The sequence below is a fragment of the Leuciscus leuciscus genome (genome assembly GCF_965113295.1).
Source record: "Leuciscus leuciscus genome assembly, chromosome: 21".
NCBI classification, from domain to species: Eukaryota; Metazoa; Chordata; class Actinopteri; order Cypriniformes; family Leuciscidae; genus Leuciscus; species Leuciscus leuciscus.
In genome coordinates, this window is record NC_138745.1 from 20,723,322 (window position 1) to 20,739,001 (window position 15,680).

Consider the following 15,680-nt stretch of genomic DNA (forward strand, 5'->3'; position numbering starts at 1 on the left):
ACAGCGTGGTTCATTTGCAGATTATACTTCAGCACAAAAAACGTATTTACATTCACCAACAGTAGTTTACCAAGACACTAAAATGCTGAAATAGCACTTAGCCATGCGTATTTGCCATTCTTTTCCTCGCAAACATGTCCCCTTTTAATGTAAACGATTCATTATTGAATTATATAGTAAATTGCATCTTTTCACAAAACTTATTTACCTCGCGAAAATAGCGTTGTGATGTTCCTTTCCTGGGGAAAAAAAGGTGGTAAATTGAATTCCAAATAAATGTTTATTCATAAAATTATGATAAAATTATTGATTAGAGTTATTCATAGCTTTTTATGCATCTCAATAATGCTTAATTTTTATTTACCTAACAATAACAACGCTGCATAGACCAATTACATTTTTTTACAAATTTTATATTAAAATATAAATGATAAATGAAAGACTTAAACAAAAATTTTAAATGTTGCCTTGGCAACTAACTGAAACTACTTAAATTGCTAAAACTGAAATAAAAATAAAGTTAAATAGAAGTATAAAAAACGTAGCAAAATTACTAAAGAATAAACTAAAATGAAAATTCGAAATATTAATGCATACAAGGGGTGGTGGTGGCGCAATGGATAAGACACATGCCTTTGGTGTGAGAGACCCGGGTTCGAATCCACTGTGAGACACCAATGTGTCCCTGAGCAAGACACTTAACCCCTAGTTGCTCCAGAGGCGTGCGACCTCTGACATATATAGCAATTGTAAGTCGCTTTGGATAAAAAGCGTCAGCTAAATGAATAAATGTAAATGTAAATGTAAATGTAAATATATGCATATTTGAGCAGTCAAACATTTTTATATAATTATTCTAAACTGGACTAAACATTAGAAACATTAGAAAAATAGAAAACTATTGTTTTCAATGCTGGATAAGTAGGATAATAGATTTATTTAAACCCAAATCAATATTGCATGTCCACATGTTTATTCAATCTTCTTCACATTGGTCATCCAATCATACAAGGGACATGTTTGCCCCATTACCCGATTTGTAGTTTTTCTTTTATTTAATCGACTTCTAAAAACTCAGACATCTGTTGCACATAAACAGCAAATGTATTCATAGTGTCTATCTCCAGACCTGTTTTAAACACACATTCATGTCAGTCATGTCAGGTCCTTTCTGCCATGTGAGGAATGTCAACTGACTTCATTTACCGCATTGTTCGGCCAAATGAGGAAACGATCACAGGCTTGGCCATGAGGTTAGAAGAAAAGGTTAAAGATGGTTATTTAAAACTTGATGACAAAGGTTATTCAGCTTTGAATAGTGGAGGGTACACTGTGGGCTATAATTAAATCGTAGATTATTTAAAATGATTACATACAAAAATAAAAGAGAAGTCTCATTAGTTTGAATTCTCTAAAAATGTTTAAGCATTCTAACAGTGTCCTAACCAGATGCAATGCGATAAGATTCTAGCCACAAGCTTTTTGTCTGTCCACAACAGACAATGAGACAGAATCAATACAAAAACACAGCCAATTAGAAGAGCATGTGGGCGGAGTCTCTCTCTAAGCGCACAACACTCGCAACGAAATGGATAAGTACATAATCAAATTCATGAATATTACACCATCTTAACATTATTAAAAATGCATTGAGGGACTGAAACAGTCTTTGTCATAGAATACACTTGTTTGTTCACTTTGAGTTCACAGTTTGAACCTTAAATAATCCTTTCATTTATTTTCAAGATCTGAGGTAAATTATCCATTGTGGCTATAAAGGTCATGCGAAATAATATTGAAACTCACTTAAGATGCTTTTAACGTGAAATGATCACATTATCCGTCATACTTTGTATGTTGTTCTTCTAGCCACGGCGTTGCGACTGGTTAGGACAAAAACACTGATTAACATGGAAAAGATGGCTTTTATCACGTTTCGTTGTGACTGGTTAGGACCTGTTGGTCCTAAATATCCTGTGATCTCATTGGTCTGTTCCAGGTCTTAGAGCAGCACATGGATGGACGTTGGAAAGGGCACATCCATGACAGTCAGAGAGGCACTGACCGTGTGGGATTCTTTCCTCCCTCCATCGTGGAGGTCATTAGTCGCAGATCAGGTATATTGAAAAAATCTGTTTATTGTTCAACATACTCGAGCATTTATTTGTTCACTACAAAAATATGGTCCATTGTCAAATTATGATAACCTATCTACTTGGCTACATTTCCCACTAAAGATAAAGTCAGTTACAGTATTATTTTTTATTTTTTATACAACACAGGATGCTATGGGGTCCAAAAATTATTACATTAATTATCCTATTTCAATCACATGTTTTTCATTCTGAATTATCAGGGCTATAGACTGCGACCTTTTTTCTTGCTGGTGCAACTAAATTTTGTTAGAGGTCACACTGGTATCACCAGTATATTGCCCAACTGATAAGACCTACCTTTTATGTTGCGTATGAGAAACATCAAAGTGCAAACGAAAGGAAACCGCACTACTCGTTTGAGCTGCGCGGACAGTTAATCGGCTCGGAGCAATGATAGACAGCGCAGCGCAAGCTCAGAATAGGTTTACTTGTGGGACGATATCAATTCTCAAGCACACAGCACCATTACTACACAGCGCTGGGAGATCCAGTGAGAAAGAGTTTGCAGCAGAATTAACAACATTGCACCGAGATTGGGAAGCATTCAAATTTGGCGCAGAATTCTGTGTTATAAACCACAGATATCAGATCAACCAGCGCTGACGTGGAAACCAGGAGAGACATTGTTCCTTGAACGAACAATTTATAAAAGGCTTTTCAATCCACAAATCACCAACATTCATGTATTTAATGTATCAATACAAACTGTAAACATGGTATTGTGGCAGAATGTTTTTTTTTCTTTTACATTATTAATCTCAGGGTTCGTAAAACCTTTTAAGTGAAATTCAAACACTTTTCAAGGGCTTTCAATTGCTTCACACTTTTTCCAGCACTCTGCTCTAAATGCAAAACAAAAGAAATTTTATCATTAAATTTGATTAATAATCCTGGCACCACCATCTGTAGAACTTTGTGCACTGGTGCAACTGCTCTCAAATGTTTGTCTGGAGCCCTTATTATATTATCAGCATTTGTATTGAAATATTGTCACCCTTTTGCTTTAAAGAAAGCTGCATAAGTTTTTGACTTTAAAAGTAGTGCAGAATTATTTATATATATTAATATATACTTATTTTTTTTTAAATCCTTCATAATCCTGAAACTTTCACTATTTTCAGGTTTAAAATAGAATTTGAATCCCAGATTTTAAATGCGCTCTCTGACATTTGTATCCCACAGTATGCATATCAAAATAATGCTATACTGAACTAGTGCAGTTCTCATAAATTCTTGTATAGACATGTGGACATGTAGTCCATTGATAAAGGCTCACGCAGACACACACTTTAATGGGATTAACAGGAACATATTGGGGGCAGGCGGATCAGCTTTAGAGCCATGTGCCTCTATGAAAGGGGGAGCTGGCCTTAGATTGCTAGGGCCTGAGCAGAAAATCTTTCCCTGAAATGAGTCTGGTATTTTTTTCTTTCTGTGTGCGAGAGCGAGCGCAGCGGCAGACTCAGCATTCTGTCATGTCACAGCATCAACATCCTGCTGCTCGTACGAAATTAGCCTCCACTATAAGCTCCTGCTTCAATACTGCTGAAGAGGACATGATGGAGGCAAAACCGCCAGATTATGACCCAACCACTTATCTCGTTGTGCTGGGGTTTTTCTCCCATCCGTTTTATCTCCTCAAGATGCTAAAACCTCCCCAGGTCCGTCTCAGTCTTTCATGTTAAAAGGATAGTTGACAAAAATGAAAATTCTGTCATTCCGAACCTGTATGACTTTCTTGTTCTATGGAATGCCAAAAATATTTTTTTCATACAATGAAAGTCCAATGTTGTTTTAGACCCCATTTATATTTATTGTATGGAGAAAAACAGGTTGAACAAAATGAGGATGAGTAAATGATGACAGAATTTTCATTTCTGGGTGAACAATTCCTTTAAAGATGTCATTTTCTTTTTTCACTTTTATTATTTATTTAATGAACAATAAAATGAATATTTACACTAATTCAGAAGCTTGGGGTTGGTAAGATTTTTTTTTAATGTTTTTGAAAGATGTCTCACCAAGGCTACATTTATTTGATCAAAAATACAGTAAAACACTAATATTGTATATAATAAAATAATAATAATTTAAAATAACTGGTTTCTATTCTAATATATTTTAAAATGTAATTTATACTTGTGATGGCAAAGCTGAATTTTCAGCATCATTTATCCAGTCTTTAGTGTAACATCATAATGTAACATCTTAAGAAATCATTCTAATATGCTGATTTGGTGCTCAAGAAAACAGTGCTGCTTAATATTTTTGTAGAAAATGTGATACTTTTTTTAAGATAAGATTTTTGAGGAATAGAAAAGTCAAAAGAACAGCAATTATTTGAAATAGAAATGAATTACAACAAATGTATTTAAAAATGTGTTTGATCAATTTAATGCATCCTTGCTGCATTTTTTTTATTTAATTTTTTTATGTACTAACCCCAAACTTCCATAAACTACCTTTAGTTTATACCATTTAAAGCATGTCTCCAATGGAATCATCTTTCTCAAGGATGATGTTTCATTTGTGCCCATGGTGCCTTATTTGTGTTTCAATGTTGTGTCCATAGGGGGCGTTCTCTCCCGGCAGGCCTCACTGCCCAACCAGAGACATCACATTCTGTCCCGAGCCCTGCCCTCACACAGTTCTCATCACACCTCTCACACTGATGACTCCTACACCTTATACTCATCCACCCGTCCTGTACTGACTCGCCACAATGGGCTGGATCAGCACTCAGGTAGCGTGAGAATTAGACTGTTAGGGATGAATTCAAGTCTGCAAACTTATAATCTAACCTCAAGAGCCCATTCAAGCATCTTTGAGGGCAAAAAAGTCCTCCATCCTTGACCATGCGAACAACACAAACAGCACTTTAGCCCATCGCATTTTCCAAACTCTTTTGATTCCTAGTCTAAAGCTTATTTTGATCGGCACTTAGCCCTAAATGCCTTAACACACCAAACCAACGTTTGGCTGTCAGCTCACTTTTTGTGGTGTGCTCTGCACCGTGGCCCATCGGCACTAGTCGGATCCCATTGGTGGCTTTTTGGCCGATTGAGTATGTTGAATCGGCGTTAGGCAGTCTGTGAGACGATCACTCTGATTGACTTTTCAGTTTAGAGAACCACTGTACGAGAAGAAAAGATAAAGTGATGTATAAGAAGACACAGAAGGCTGTTCTAAATTTATGTAATCTTACCTGAGAATTCCAATATGCAAATATTTTCATAACGACATGGTCGTCTGTAACTGAAATGGAAAGTAAGTGCTACTTTGCTTGCGGTTTGTATAATCCGCAGTCCTAGTGTTTGTTTCCCTTTTTGAGTGACGAATATAGACTAATCTGATATAGACCGTTATTCCCTCTCATACAGGTGCAGAACGTACAGTGTGTGCTAGTCGGCCATTGGCTGTAGTCTTTGCGCTGTGTTCAAGCAAAAACTTTTAACGTGACATGAAGAGAACACAGTCTGCTTTCGTCGCTGCTAGTTCTTTGATGTCGGCCTTAAGACTTCCCCTCTGGCCCGTTAAAGTATTTGTGTTTGCTAGGTGTGCTTCCCGACAGTCCCAGTGCCCTGTGTAAGCCAGCTAGTCCCAAAGAGCCAGAGGATATTTGGGTCCTCAGGACCTCTCTCAATGGTAAGAGTTGCGCATCTCCCCTAGCCTGTTTTGTCCTCCTCACGTCCATCCGCTGGTCCTAAAGCCTGCACACCAGTGACTTTCGTGTCAAGTTGAATTTTTCCCAGCTGTTTCACAGGGTTCCTGTTCCCTTAGGCTATATTTGTCCTATGCTTGTCAGCCTACAATCAGTTTGCCATTCACGTTCCTAATTTGCACGAGTCCTCCTCAACTTTCCCTTGTACTCCTTAACATTCTCCTTGTCTAGAGAGACCTTGCTGGAGTTCAAAGGTCGCAGTGCAAAAAATCTTTCCCCCATTTGTTGGCCAATGTGAAGAAAAGGAGTGTTTTTTTTTGTTTTTGTTTTTTTGGGACAGTATTTCACCAACTGTTCTTTTTCTTTCTCCTATGTTTGTCCGTTCCTCTTTCTTTCAGCAGGAGACAGGGACAGTGTGGGGAGTGCTGGCAGCATGGGCAGCAGTCGCAGTGCTGGCAGTGGACAGAGCACGGAGGGAAACTTTCCTCACAATGGACCCCATCAGTCACCTTCTGTTGTCCAGGACACAACCAAGGTGGGCTTCAGTTTCACACACGTCCAGTGTTCCCTTTAAAGCCAGGGCTAGGCAACTCTGGCCCTCAAGATCCAGTTTCCTGCAGAGTTTATCTCCAACCCTGATAAAACTAATATTCCTGTAGCTTTCTACAGTAGCTTTGCTTCTAAAATATACACTCACCTAAAGGATTATTAGGAACACCATACTAATACTGTGTTTGACCCCCTTTCGCCTCCAGAACTGCCTTAATTCTACGTGGCATTGATTCATCAAGGTGCTGAAAGCATTCTTTAGAAATGTTGGCCCATATTGATAGGATAGCATCTTGCAGTTGATGGAGATTTGTGGGATGCACATCCAGGGCACGAAGCTCCCGTTCCACCACATCCCAAAGATGCTCTATTGGGTTGAGATCTGGTGACTGTGGGGGCCATTTTAGTACAGTGAACTCATTGTCATGTTCAAGAAACCAATTTGAAATGATTCGAGCTTTGTGACATGGTGCATTATCCTGCTGGAAGTAGCCATCAGAGGATGGGTACATGGTGGTCATAAAGGGATGGACATGGTCAGAAACAATGCTCAGGTAGGCCGTGGCATTTAAACGATGCCCAAATGGCACTAAGGGGCCTAAAGTGTGCCAAGAAAACATCCCCCACACCATTACACCACCACCACCAGCCTGCACAGTGGTAACAAGGCATGATGGATCCATGTTCTCATTCTGTTTACGCCAAATTCTGACTCTACCATCTGAATGTCTCAACAGAAATCGAGACTCATCAGACCAGGCAACATTTTTCCAGTCTTCAACTATCCAATTTTGGTGAGCTCGTGCAAATTGTAGCCTCTTTTTCCTATTTGTAGTGGAGATGAGTGGTACCCGGTGGGGTCTTCTGCTGTTGTAGCCCATCCGCCTCAAGGTTGTGCGTGTTGTGGCTTCACAAATGCTTTGCTGCATACCTCGGTTGTAACGAGTGGTTATTTCAGTCAAAGTTGCTCTTCTATCAGCTTGAATCAGTCGGCCCATTCTCCTCTGACCTCTAGCATCAACAAGGCATTTTCGCCCACAGGACTGCCGCATACTGGATGGTCCCTTTTCACACCATTCTTTGTAAACCCTAGAAATGGTTGCGCGTGAAAATCCCAGTAACTGAGCAGATTGTGAAATACTCAGACCGGCCCGTCTGGCACCAACAACCATGCCACGCTCAAAATTGCTTAAATCACCTTTCTTTCCCATTCTGACATTCTGTTTGGAGTTCAGGAGATTGTCTTGACCAGGACCACACCCCTAAATGCATTGAAGCAACTGCCATGGGATTGGTTGATTAGATAATTGCATTAATGAGAAATTGAACAGGTGTTCCTAATAATCCTTTAGGTGAGTGTACTTCCCTACTATATAGTTTGCGAAAAACGGTACGCAACATAGTAATATGTCCAAATACATACAGTGGGGAGAACAAGTATTTGATACACTGCTGATTTTGCAGGTTTTCCTACTTCCCTGTTGAGCCTGTTGAGGTCTGTAATTTGTATCATAGGTACCAGTGATGCGCGGGTCAATGTATAAACAACCCGCACCCGACCGACGTTTTCAACTAACCCGCCCGCAACTCGGACCGCAAAAAAAAAAGAAGAAAATATTGTACCCGACCCGCATTTTTTAAAAGTAGTAAATGCATAGCAAGAAGTACACATGACAAAGCCAGCACTTTGGTCATCATCTTTCATTATTTCGGCAAATGTCTCCCACACTTTGCTCTTTCTGTTTGTGTATTTGCGGAGCTTCCACTCCCCAGTCTTCACCTTTTCTCTTGCCGCCTCCATCTCTACCTGAGCTCGACTGAGCTCGTGCGTCATCTTCGTGCCAGTTATTCAGCCAATAAAGTGTAGCAGGCCTATGTATTTCATAGAAAATTGCATGTGAGCGGAGTGGAGCGGGAGCGAGCGGGCGGATCTTGGATAGAGCGCAGAGCGGCATTTTTAAAAGGATGGAGGGTCGCCCTATTTCCCGCTCCAATTTCGCTCCGCGCACACCACGATTCTGAAGCATGCTCAGTCAAGCCTTTCAGTCAGTAAAGATTCATTTTGGAATCTAAAAAGACACATCTCTCGAAAACATGCAGTGTACTATGTGAACACGCTGGGAAGAAAGCAAAAGGTTAGCAAACTGAATATGGTAACTTGTAACAAAGTTTAAATTAAATATAGCGTAGCCTAATATTCAAACAATTGATACAAGCCCATTTAAATTTTAATCCTGCGCGCTGCACAAAAGTTCAGTTATAAGAATGTTGGCCTAATAGTTAATTTAGCCTACTTTTAAAACGTATAAGTATATATTTTAATTTTTTTGTTTATATAAATTTTATTTATATTATTAGGCCCATTTATTCGTTTTATTTTACCGCAGTTTGTGTGTACAATGGATATAAGCCCATTTAAATTTTAATCGTGCGCATTGCGTAAAAGTTAACTTAAATTCTGGCCTAATAGTAAATTTAGCCTACTTTTAAAATTATGTAGGCTATATTTTTGTTTATATAATTGTTATTTATATTATTAGGCCCATTTATTCGTTTAATTTTACAGGACTTTGTGTAGGCTATATTTCTTCTTACATAGGCCTAATTTGTACTTTGAAATAAAACATTTCTATTTTAAAATTTTTGTTGTTGCTCATTAGTTCTTTAGGAGAAAAGGCTGTGGTCTAAGCTAACAGTGATATACATGTAGATGTTTTTTCCTTTTGTGGAGCGAGCGGGGGCGATTTGAGTGGAGCGCGGAGCAAACTGCGTTGAGTGCTGAGCGATAATGAGCGGAGCGGCCTGATGTAGCTTTGAGCAGGGGAGATTCTCACCGCTCCACTCCGCTCATATGCTCTCTAGTACTATATAAATAACAAAGGTTTAATTGGCATCTTTATTTCAAACGACCCGACCGACCGCGACCCGAATATCATTAAAAATATTTTTGGATGACTCGTAACCGCGGGTAACCGCGGGTGACCGCAGGCACCCGCTCATTTCGGATCAACCCGCGCATCACTGATAGGTACACTTCAACTGTGAGAGACGGAATCTAAAACAAAAATCCAGAAAATCACATTGTATGATTTTTAAATAATTAATTAGAATTTTATTGCATGACATAAGTATTTGATCACCTACCAACCAGTAAGAATTCCGGCTCTCACAGACCTGTTAGTTTTTCTTTAAGAAGCCCTCCTGTTTTCCACTCATTACCTGTATTAACTGCATCTGTTTGAACTCGTTACCTGTATAAAAGACACCTGTCCACACACTCAATCAAACAGACTCCAACCTCTCCACAATGGCCAAGACCAGAGAGCTGTGTAAGGACATCAGGGATAAAATTGTAAACCTGCACAAGGCTGGGATAGGCTACATAACAATAGGCAAGCAGCTTGGTGAGAAGGCAACAACTGTTGGCACAATTATTAGAAAATGGAAGAAGTTCAAGATGACGGTCAATCTCCCTCGGTCTGGGCACCATGCAAGATCTCACCTCGTGGGGCATCAATGATCAGGATGAAGGTGAGGTATCAGCCCAGAACTACACGGCAGGACCTGGTCAATGACCTGAAGAGAGCTGGGACCACAGTCTCAAAGAAAACCATTAGTAACACACTACGCCGTCATGGATTAAAATCCTGCAGCACACGCAAGTTCCACCCTGCTCAAGCCAGCGCATGTCCAGGCCTGTCTGAAGTTTGCCAATGACTATCTGGATGATCCAGAGGAGGAATGGGAGAAGGTCATGTGGTCTGATGAGACAAAAATAGAGCTTTCTGGTCTAAACTCCACTCGCCGTGTTTGGAGGAAGAAAAGGATGAGTACAACCCCAAGAACACCATCCCAACCGTGAAGCATGGAGGTGGAAACATCATTCTTTGGGGATGCTTTTCTGCAAAGGGGACAGGACAACTGCACCGTATTGAGGGGAGGATGGATGGGGCCATGTATCGCGAGATCTTGGCCAACAATCTACTTCCCTCAGTAAGAGCATTGAAGATGGGTCGTGGCTGGGTCTTCCAGCATGACAACGACCTGAAACACACAGCCAGGGCAACTAAGGAGTGGCTCCGTAAGAAGCATCTCAAGGTCCTGGAGTGACCTAGCCAGTCTTCAGACCTGAACCCAATAGAAAATCTCTGGAGGGAGCTGAAAGTCCATATTGCCCAGCGACAGCTCCGAAACCTGAAGGATCTGGAGAAGGTCTGTATGGAGGAGTGGGCCAAAATCCCTGCTGTAGTGTGTGCAAACCTGGTCAAGAACTACAGGAAACGTATGATTTCTGAAATTGCAAACAAAGGTTTCTGTACCAAATATTAAGTTCTGCTTTTCTGATGCATCAAATACTTATCTCATGCAATAAAATGCAAATTAATTACTTAAAAATCATACAATGTGATTTTCTGGATTTTTGTTTTAGATTCCGTCACTCACAGTTGAAGAGTACCTATGATAAAAATGACAGACTTCTACATGCTTTGTAAGTGGGAAAACCTGCAAAATCGGCAGTGTATCAAATACCTGTTCTCCCCACTGTAGTATTCGAAAAATGGTAGGGGAAAAGTAAAGTTCCCGGATGACCTACTACTTCCACCGAGATTCTGAAGTGCGTATTCGATGGACCCTTTACCATAGCCCTTTACTATCCCGTGAGGCCACCGGAGAGGTTTTATGAAAGGAAGTGAGGTGACTCTACTGACGCTGGAAACAACTAGTAACAACCTGGCGGATGTAGTACGTTCGGATTTCATTCATACTTACCCGTATTCATATAGAAAACATACATTTTTACCGGTCATAAATTCAAATTCAAATGTAGTAGCCTACCTACTCAGACAGTACGCGACTTCGGGTGTAGCTTAGTAGTTTTGAAGACCTTGATTTGCTTGTACAGGAGTGTTTGAGTTGAGTTTGAGCTAAACTCTGCAGGAAAGTGGATCTCGAGGGCCAGAGTTGCCCACCCCTGCTTTAAGCTGGAGATTTTCTAATTCTGTCTGCATGGCCATTGATTTTCATTAGGGAACTGAAGCTGTGAGAAAAGCTTTGGCGAAATATGCAGCACTGATTAATTTTTGAGATAGGGACCCTATCACAGTACATAGATTTCATGGTTCATAGAGGCACCAAAGGGAATAAATAATTACTGTTACATATAGAAGCCCACAGAAGCCATTTTTGTCATGTGCTGTCAGTATATTAATTTTCATGTAATCTTGACAAAACAGTTGAGTTTTCTTGAAAAAGCAAGTCAGACAAATAACAATTATTACCAATATTAAATAACTATTATCCTGTTGTTATTATTAACCTAAATATTTGAAATATACTACATATATGGAATAAACATATAATAATAAAGAAATGAATGATTCTGAATTAGGTCATTGGTACATTAGGTGTTTTAGTTTACACTACCGTTAAAGAAGTCTCTATGCTCACCAATACTGTTTATTTGATCATAAATACAGTAAAAACATTAATATTTTGTAATATTATTGCATGTATAAATATACCATTTATAATAATTGTTTATATTTAAAAATGTAATTTATTCCTGTGAATGGCAATCTTCAGTGTGATCCTCCAGAAATTATTCAAATATGCTGATTTGGTGCTCAAGAAACATTTCTTATGAATGTTGAAAACAGTTGTGCTCCTTAGTTTTTTTTTTTTTCAGGATTATTTGATGAATGGAAAGTTCTATAGACAGCATTTATTAAAATAGAAACCTTTTAACATTGTCTTTACTGTCACTTCTGATCAAATTAATGCATCTTTGCTGAATAAAAGTATTAACTTCCTTGAAAAAATCTTGCTGACCCCAAACTTTTGAACGGTAGTCTTTGTGCCTGAAGGGTCCGGCTAATAGAAAAGGATTTTGCTAAGCAAGAACAGTAATTAAAGGGAACATAGCTCTCATCTCTATCACAGTGGTATTCCCACTTATTACATAACACAATAATCTCTGCATTTTATATGCAGCTGAGCATAGGGTTACTCCTATTGCAGCATTTATTGCATTTAAATTACCATTGCGTATTTAATGTTGATTTCATGCTGTGATTTATCCTCAATTTTCTCGATGATTGGGTCTGTAATAGAGTCTTACATTTGAAATGAAAGAGATATTCATTTATGTGTTGATAATTGTAATTAATATTCATGTGTAGTAATTAGACTCTCTGTGTGAAGTCTTTCACACGCAGTAGTGGTCTCTGTGAGCTATTTCTGCCTGACAGCTGTTGAGTTAAATGTGACACAGTGCTGTGTTTTTCCTACATGTAGCTGCCTCCCTCTGCTGGAGAACTGGTGGAACAGTGCAGTCACGCTCATGACCCCGCAAAACACACGGACCCTCATTCAGGTCAGCACTGTCTTCAAGAGAGTAAGCAGTAAAAGCAGAGCTGAAGAATTTAAACTAATCATAAGATAGATAACTTGGGGAAATATATGGGGAGATCTATATATACAGTGCTGGGTAGTAACTGATTACATGTAATCTGGATTACATAATCAGACTCCAAAAACGAAGTACTTGTAATTAGATTATCTTAAATTCTAAAATACTTGTAATCAGAGTACAGTTACTTTTTTATTGATTACATGATTTCATGTTATTCTCACAATGGCAGTAAATTATTCATAAGTCATTGATTCTCCCTACTTCTTTTTTTATATTTGACATTTTCCTTTCTAAAAAATCCTTGGATGCGTTCAGAAGGAATTACACACATTAGTCATGAGCCTATCATTGGAAATCATCATTTCACTTTTAAGAAGTGCTTTCTCAACATTGCATATCTAATCAACTCCTTACAAACACATTAATTATTATTTGAATTATCACTCAGTGAGTCATTTAACCATGTATTACCTTCCATTACTTTGGAAGGCTTTTGTCTTTCAAACACATTAAAAGTACAAATTCATGTAATTTCATATTTATGCAGGGATTCCACAACTTTTTTTTGTCAGCTGAACCTCGATGACCTTATATATTTACTTGAAGTACCCCCTGAAAAGGTTAATAGTTTAGGTCAATAATAAAATTAAGTCCAGTGATAGAATCAAGTTCACGGTTCTCTGATGTCTATTAATGGTCACATGATATGCAGGTAAAAAAAGAAAAAAGAATTTTGTGTGTGTGTGTATATATATATATATATATATATATATATATATATATATATATATATATATATATATATATACACACACATATATACATATAAAAAAAAATATATATATACACATATATACATATTTTTTTTAAAATCTTTATTAGTAAGTGTTTTATATAAAAATGTTATGGTTTAATTACTTAAGTTTTGGTAACACTTTAAAATAAGGTTCATTAGTTAACATTAGTTCATGTATGAACTAACATGAACTAACCATGAGCAATGCATTTGTTACAGTATTTATTAATCTTTGTTAATGTTAGGTAATGTAATGTTCATTGTTTGTTCATGTTAGTTCAGAGTGCATTAACTAATGTTAACAAACACAACCTTTGATTTTAATAGCGTATTAGTAAATGGCGAAGTTAATATTAACTAAGATTTAATAAATGCTGAAGAAGTATTGTTCATTCTTAGTTCATGTTAACTAAGGTAGTTAACTAATGTTAACTAATGGGCCTTATTGTAAAGTGTTACCATAGTTGTAAAGTGTTACCATAGTTGTCCATGAAACTCATGTGATATGCTTGAGCATGTCTTGGTCATGAAAAAGACAGATTCTTAGAATGGTGTAATACAAATTTCACCTTAGCCCTGTGCATTCATTCATTATTTTATTCTTTAAAAAAAAATAGCCATTTATTTCATATATCTATTGCGGTTTAAATGTAAAAAAAAAAGTTTCCTCCCGAGTCCCAAGACCACAACAAAGACACGAGCAAGGCAGCTTAAAATACCTGTTCATACCTGCTCATTTTTACTTCTAGACTGATACTGTGCAGTGTCAGATTTCAGTAGGAGGGAAGGACACAACAGAGGCAAAGTTGTGTGTAAGTCTAAAATACCAAGGAAAAGAGGAGAATTTGAGAGAGAGAGAAGATCAATGGCACGGACACAATAGTGTTTTTGTTGTGGCTTTGACTTGAAGAGGATCTAAAAATAAGAATGAGATCAAGAAACGCTCCTAAAATCTGCTTATTTTATGGAGGTGAGTTAAATGGAGGTGTATTAACATGCATGTTATTGCCACTGTGGACATTTTAAAAAGGTACATATCAATTCAGTCTTATCATCATGCTTTGTTACAAGTTAATGTTGTCATTTTATGGATTTTTATTATTTCATAACTTTCTAACCTTGGGTGTACTGTTTGTTATAGATGAAGGTATGTGCTAGTCTGTCTCTCACATGAACACATACTTTTGACAATCACTCATCAAAACAGCCTTAGGTCTTAAATCCTCATCTCTAAATGTCAGTGATTGCGCTATTCTGGTATGATCCATTGTTAATGAAGATGAAAAAACTGTGCCTTGGGTCACAGGAGATTTTTTTTTCTTTCTGCTGAGACGTACTCCTTCAGCACACTGATTTATAAACATGCAGGTACAGTAACATGTATGAAAGACTGCTCTGGGAGTCTATACTCCATAGCCTAAGGCAATAGCCGAGTCTATGTCTTTGACAGAAGTGTGTGTGTGTGCGCTTTAGGTGCTCTTGGACGGAGGATTCCAATGAGCAGCTCCAGACCTGGAGAACAACATGTCATCCATCCGCAGCAACTTCTAGATGGCAGGGTGAGGCCAAGGCAGAACAGCATACTATCATATACTACATTGTAAAAATAATATATTCTGTTGTATGTGTACTGTGAGCCAGATACAAATTGTCTATATTCAACAAAAAGAATCGCAGTGCAATGTGCTTGATTTGACCCTTCATTTCCAATGTAATCGATGTACCAATTTTTTGCAACTCTTTCTTGACTCATTTTGTCAGACTAATCTTTTTTTGCAAAAAACTGGATGGTAATAATAATAGGGTTATAATAATAATAAATTACTATTAAGCAGTACTAGGTTATTATTAGTAGTAGTATTATATTACAAATATTTTTATACATTTTACAGTACCTGATTAACAATGTAAAATAACTAGTGCTGTCAAAACGATTAATCGCATCTGACAAAAAGTTTTTGTTTACACAATATATGTATGCATATATATATATATATATATATGTCTGTGTGTTAGTGTGTGTGTATGCTGCTGTATATATACTCTCACACACATACATTATTACTAATTAGATGCCACTTGCTGAGGTCTTATGACAAATATAGT

At 37.8% G+C, this 15,680-nt stretch overlaps 1 protein-coding gene across 4 annotated transcripts in view; it reads left to right on the plus strand.

Moving 5' to 3' along the window:
• Nucleotides 1-15,680, plus strand: part of LOC309484714 (CASK interacting protein 2) — a 68,703-nt gene that overhangs the window by 44,605 nt on the left and 8,418 nt on the right. Inside the window, exons 11-16 of one of the 4 annotated variants that reach the window (XM_082151054.1) lie at nt 2,000-2,117; nt 4,729-4,899; nt 5,712-5,801; nt 6,216-6,352; nt 12,661-12,739; nt 15,048-15,133. In XM_082151054.1, the coding sequence (XP_082007180.1) occupies nt 2,000-2,117; nt 4,729-4,899; nt 5,712-5,801; nt 6,216-6,352; nt 12,661-12,739; nt 15,048-15,133 (681 nt within the window). The remainder of the gene's footprint in view (nt 1-1,999; nt 2,118-4,728; nt 4,900-5,711; nt 5,802-6,215; nt 6,353-12,660; nt 12,740-15,047; nt 15,134-15,680) is intronic. The other 3 variants (XM_082151055.1, XM_082151056.1, XM_082151057.1) reach the window with 3 other exon arrangements.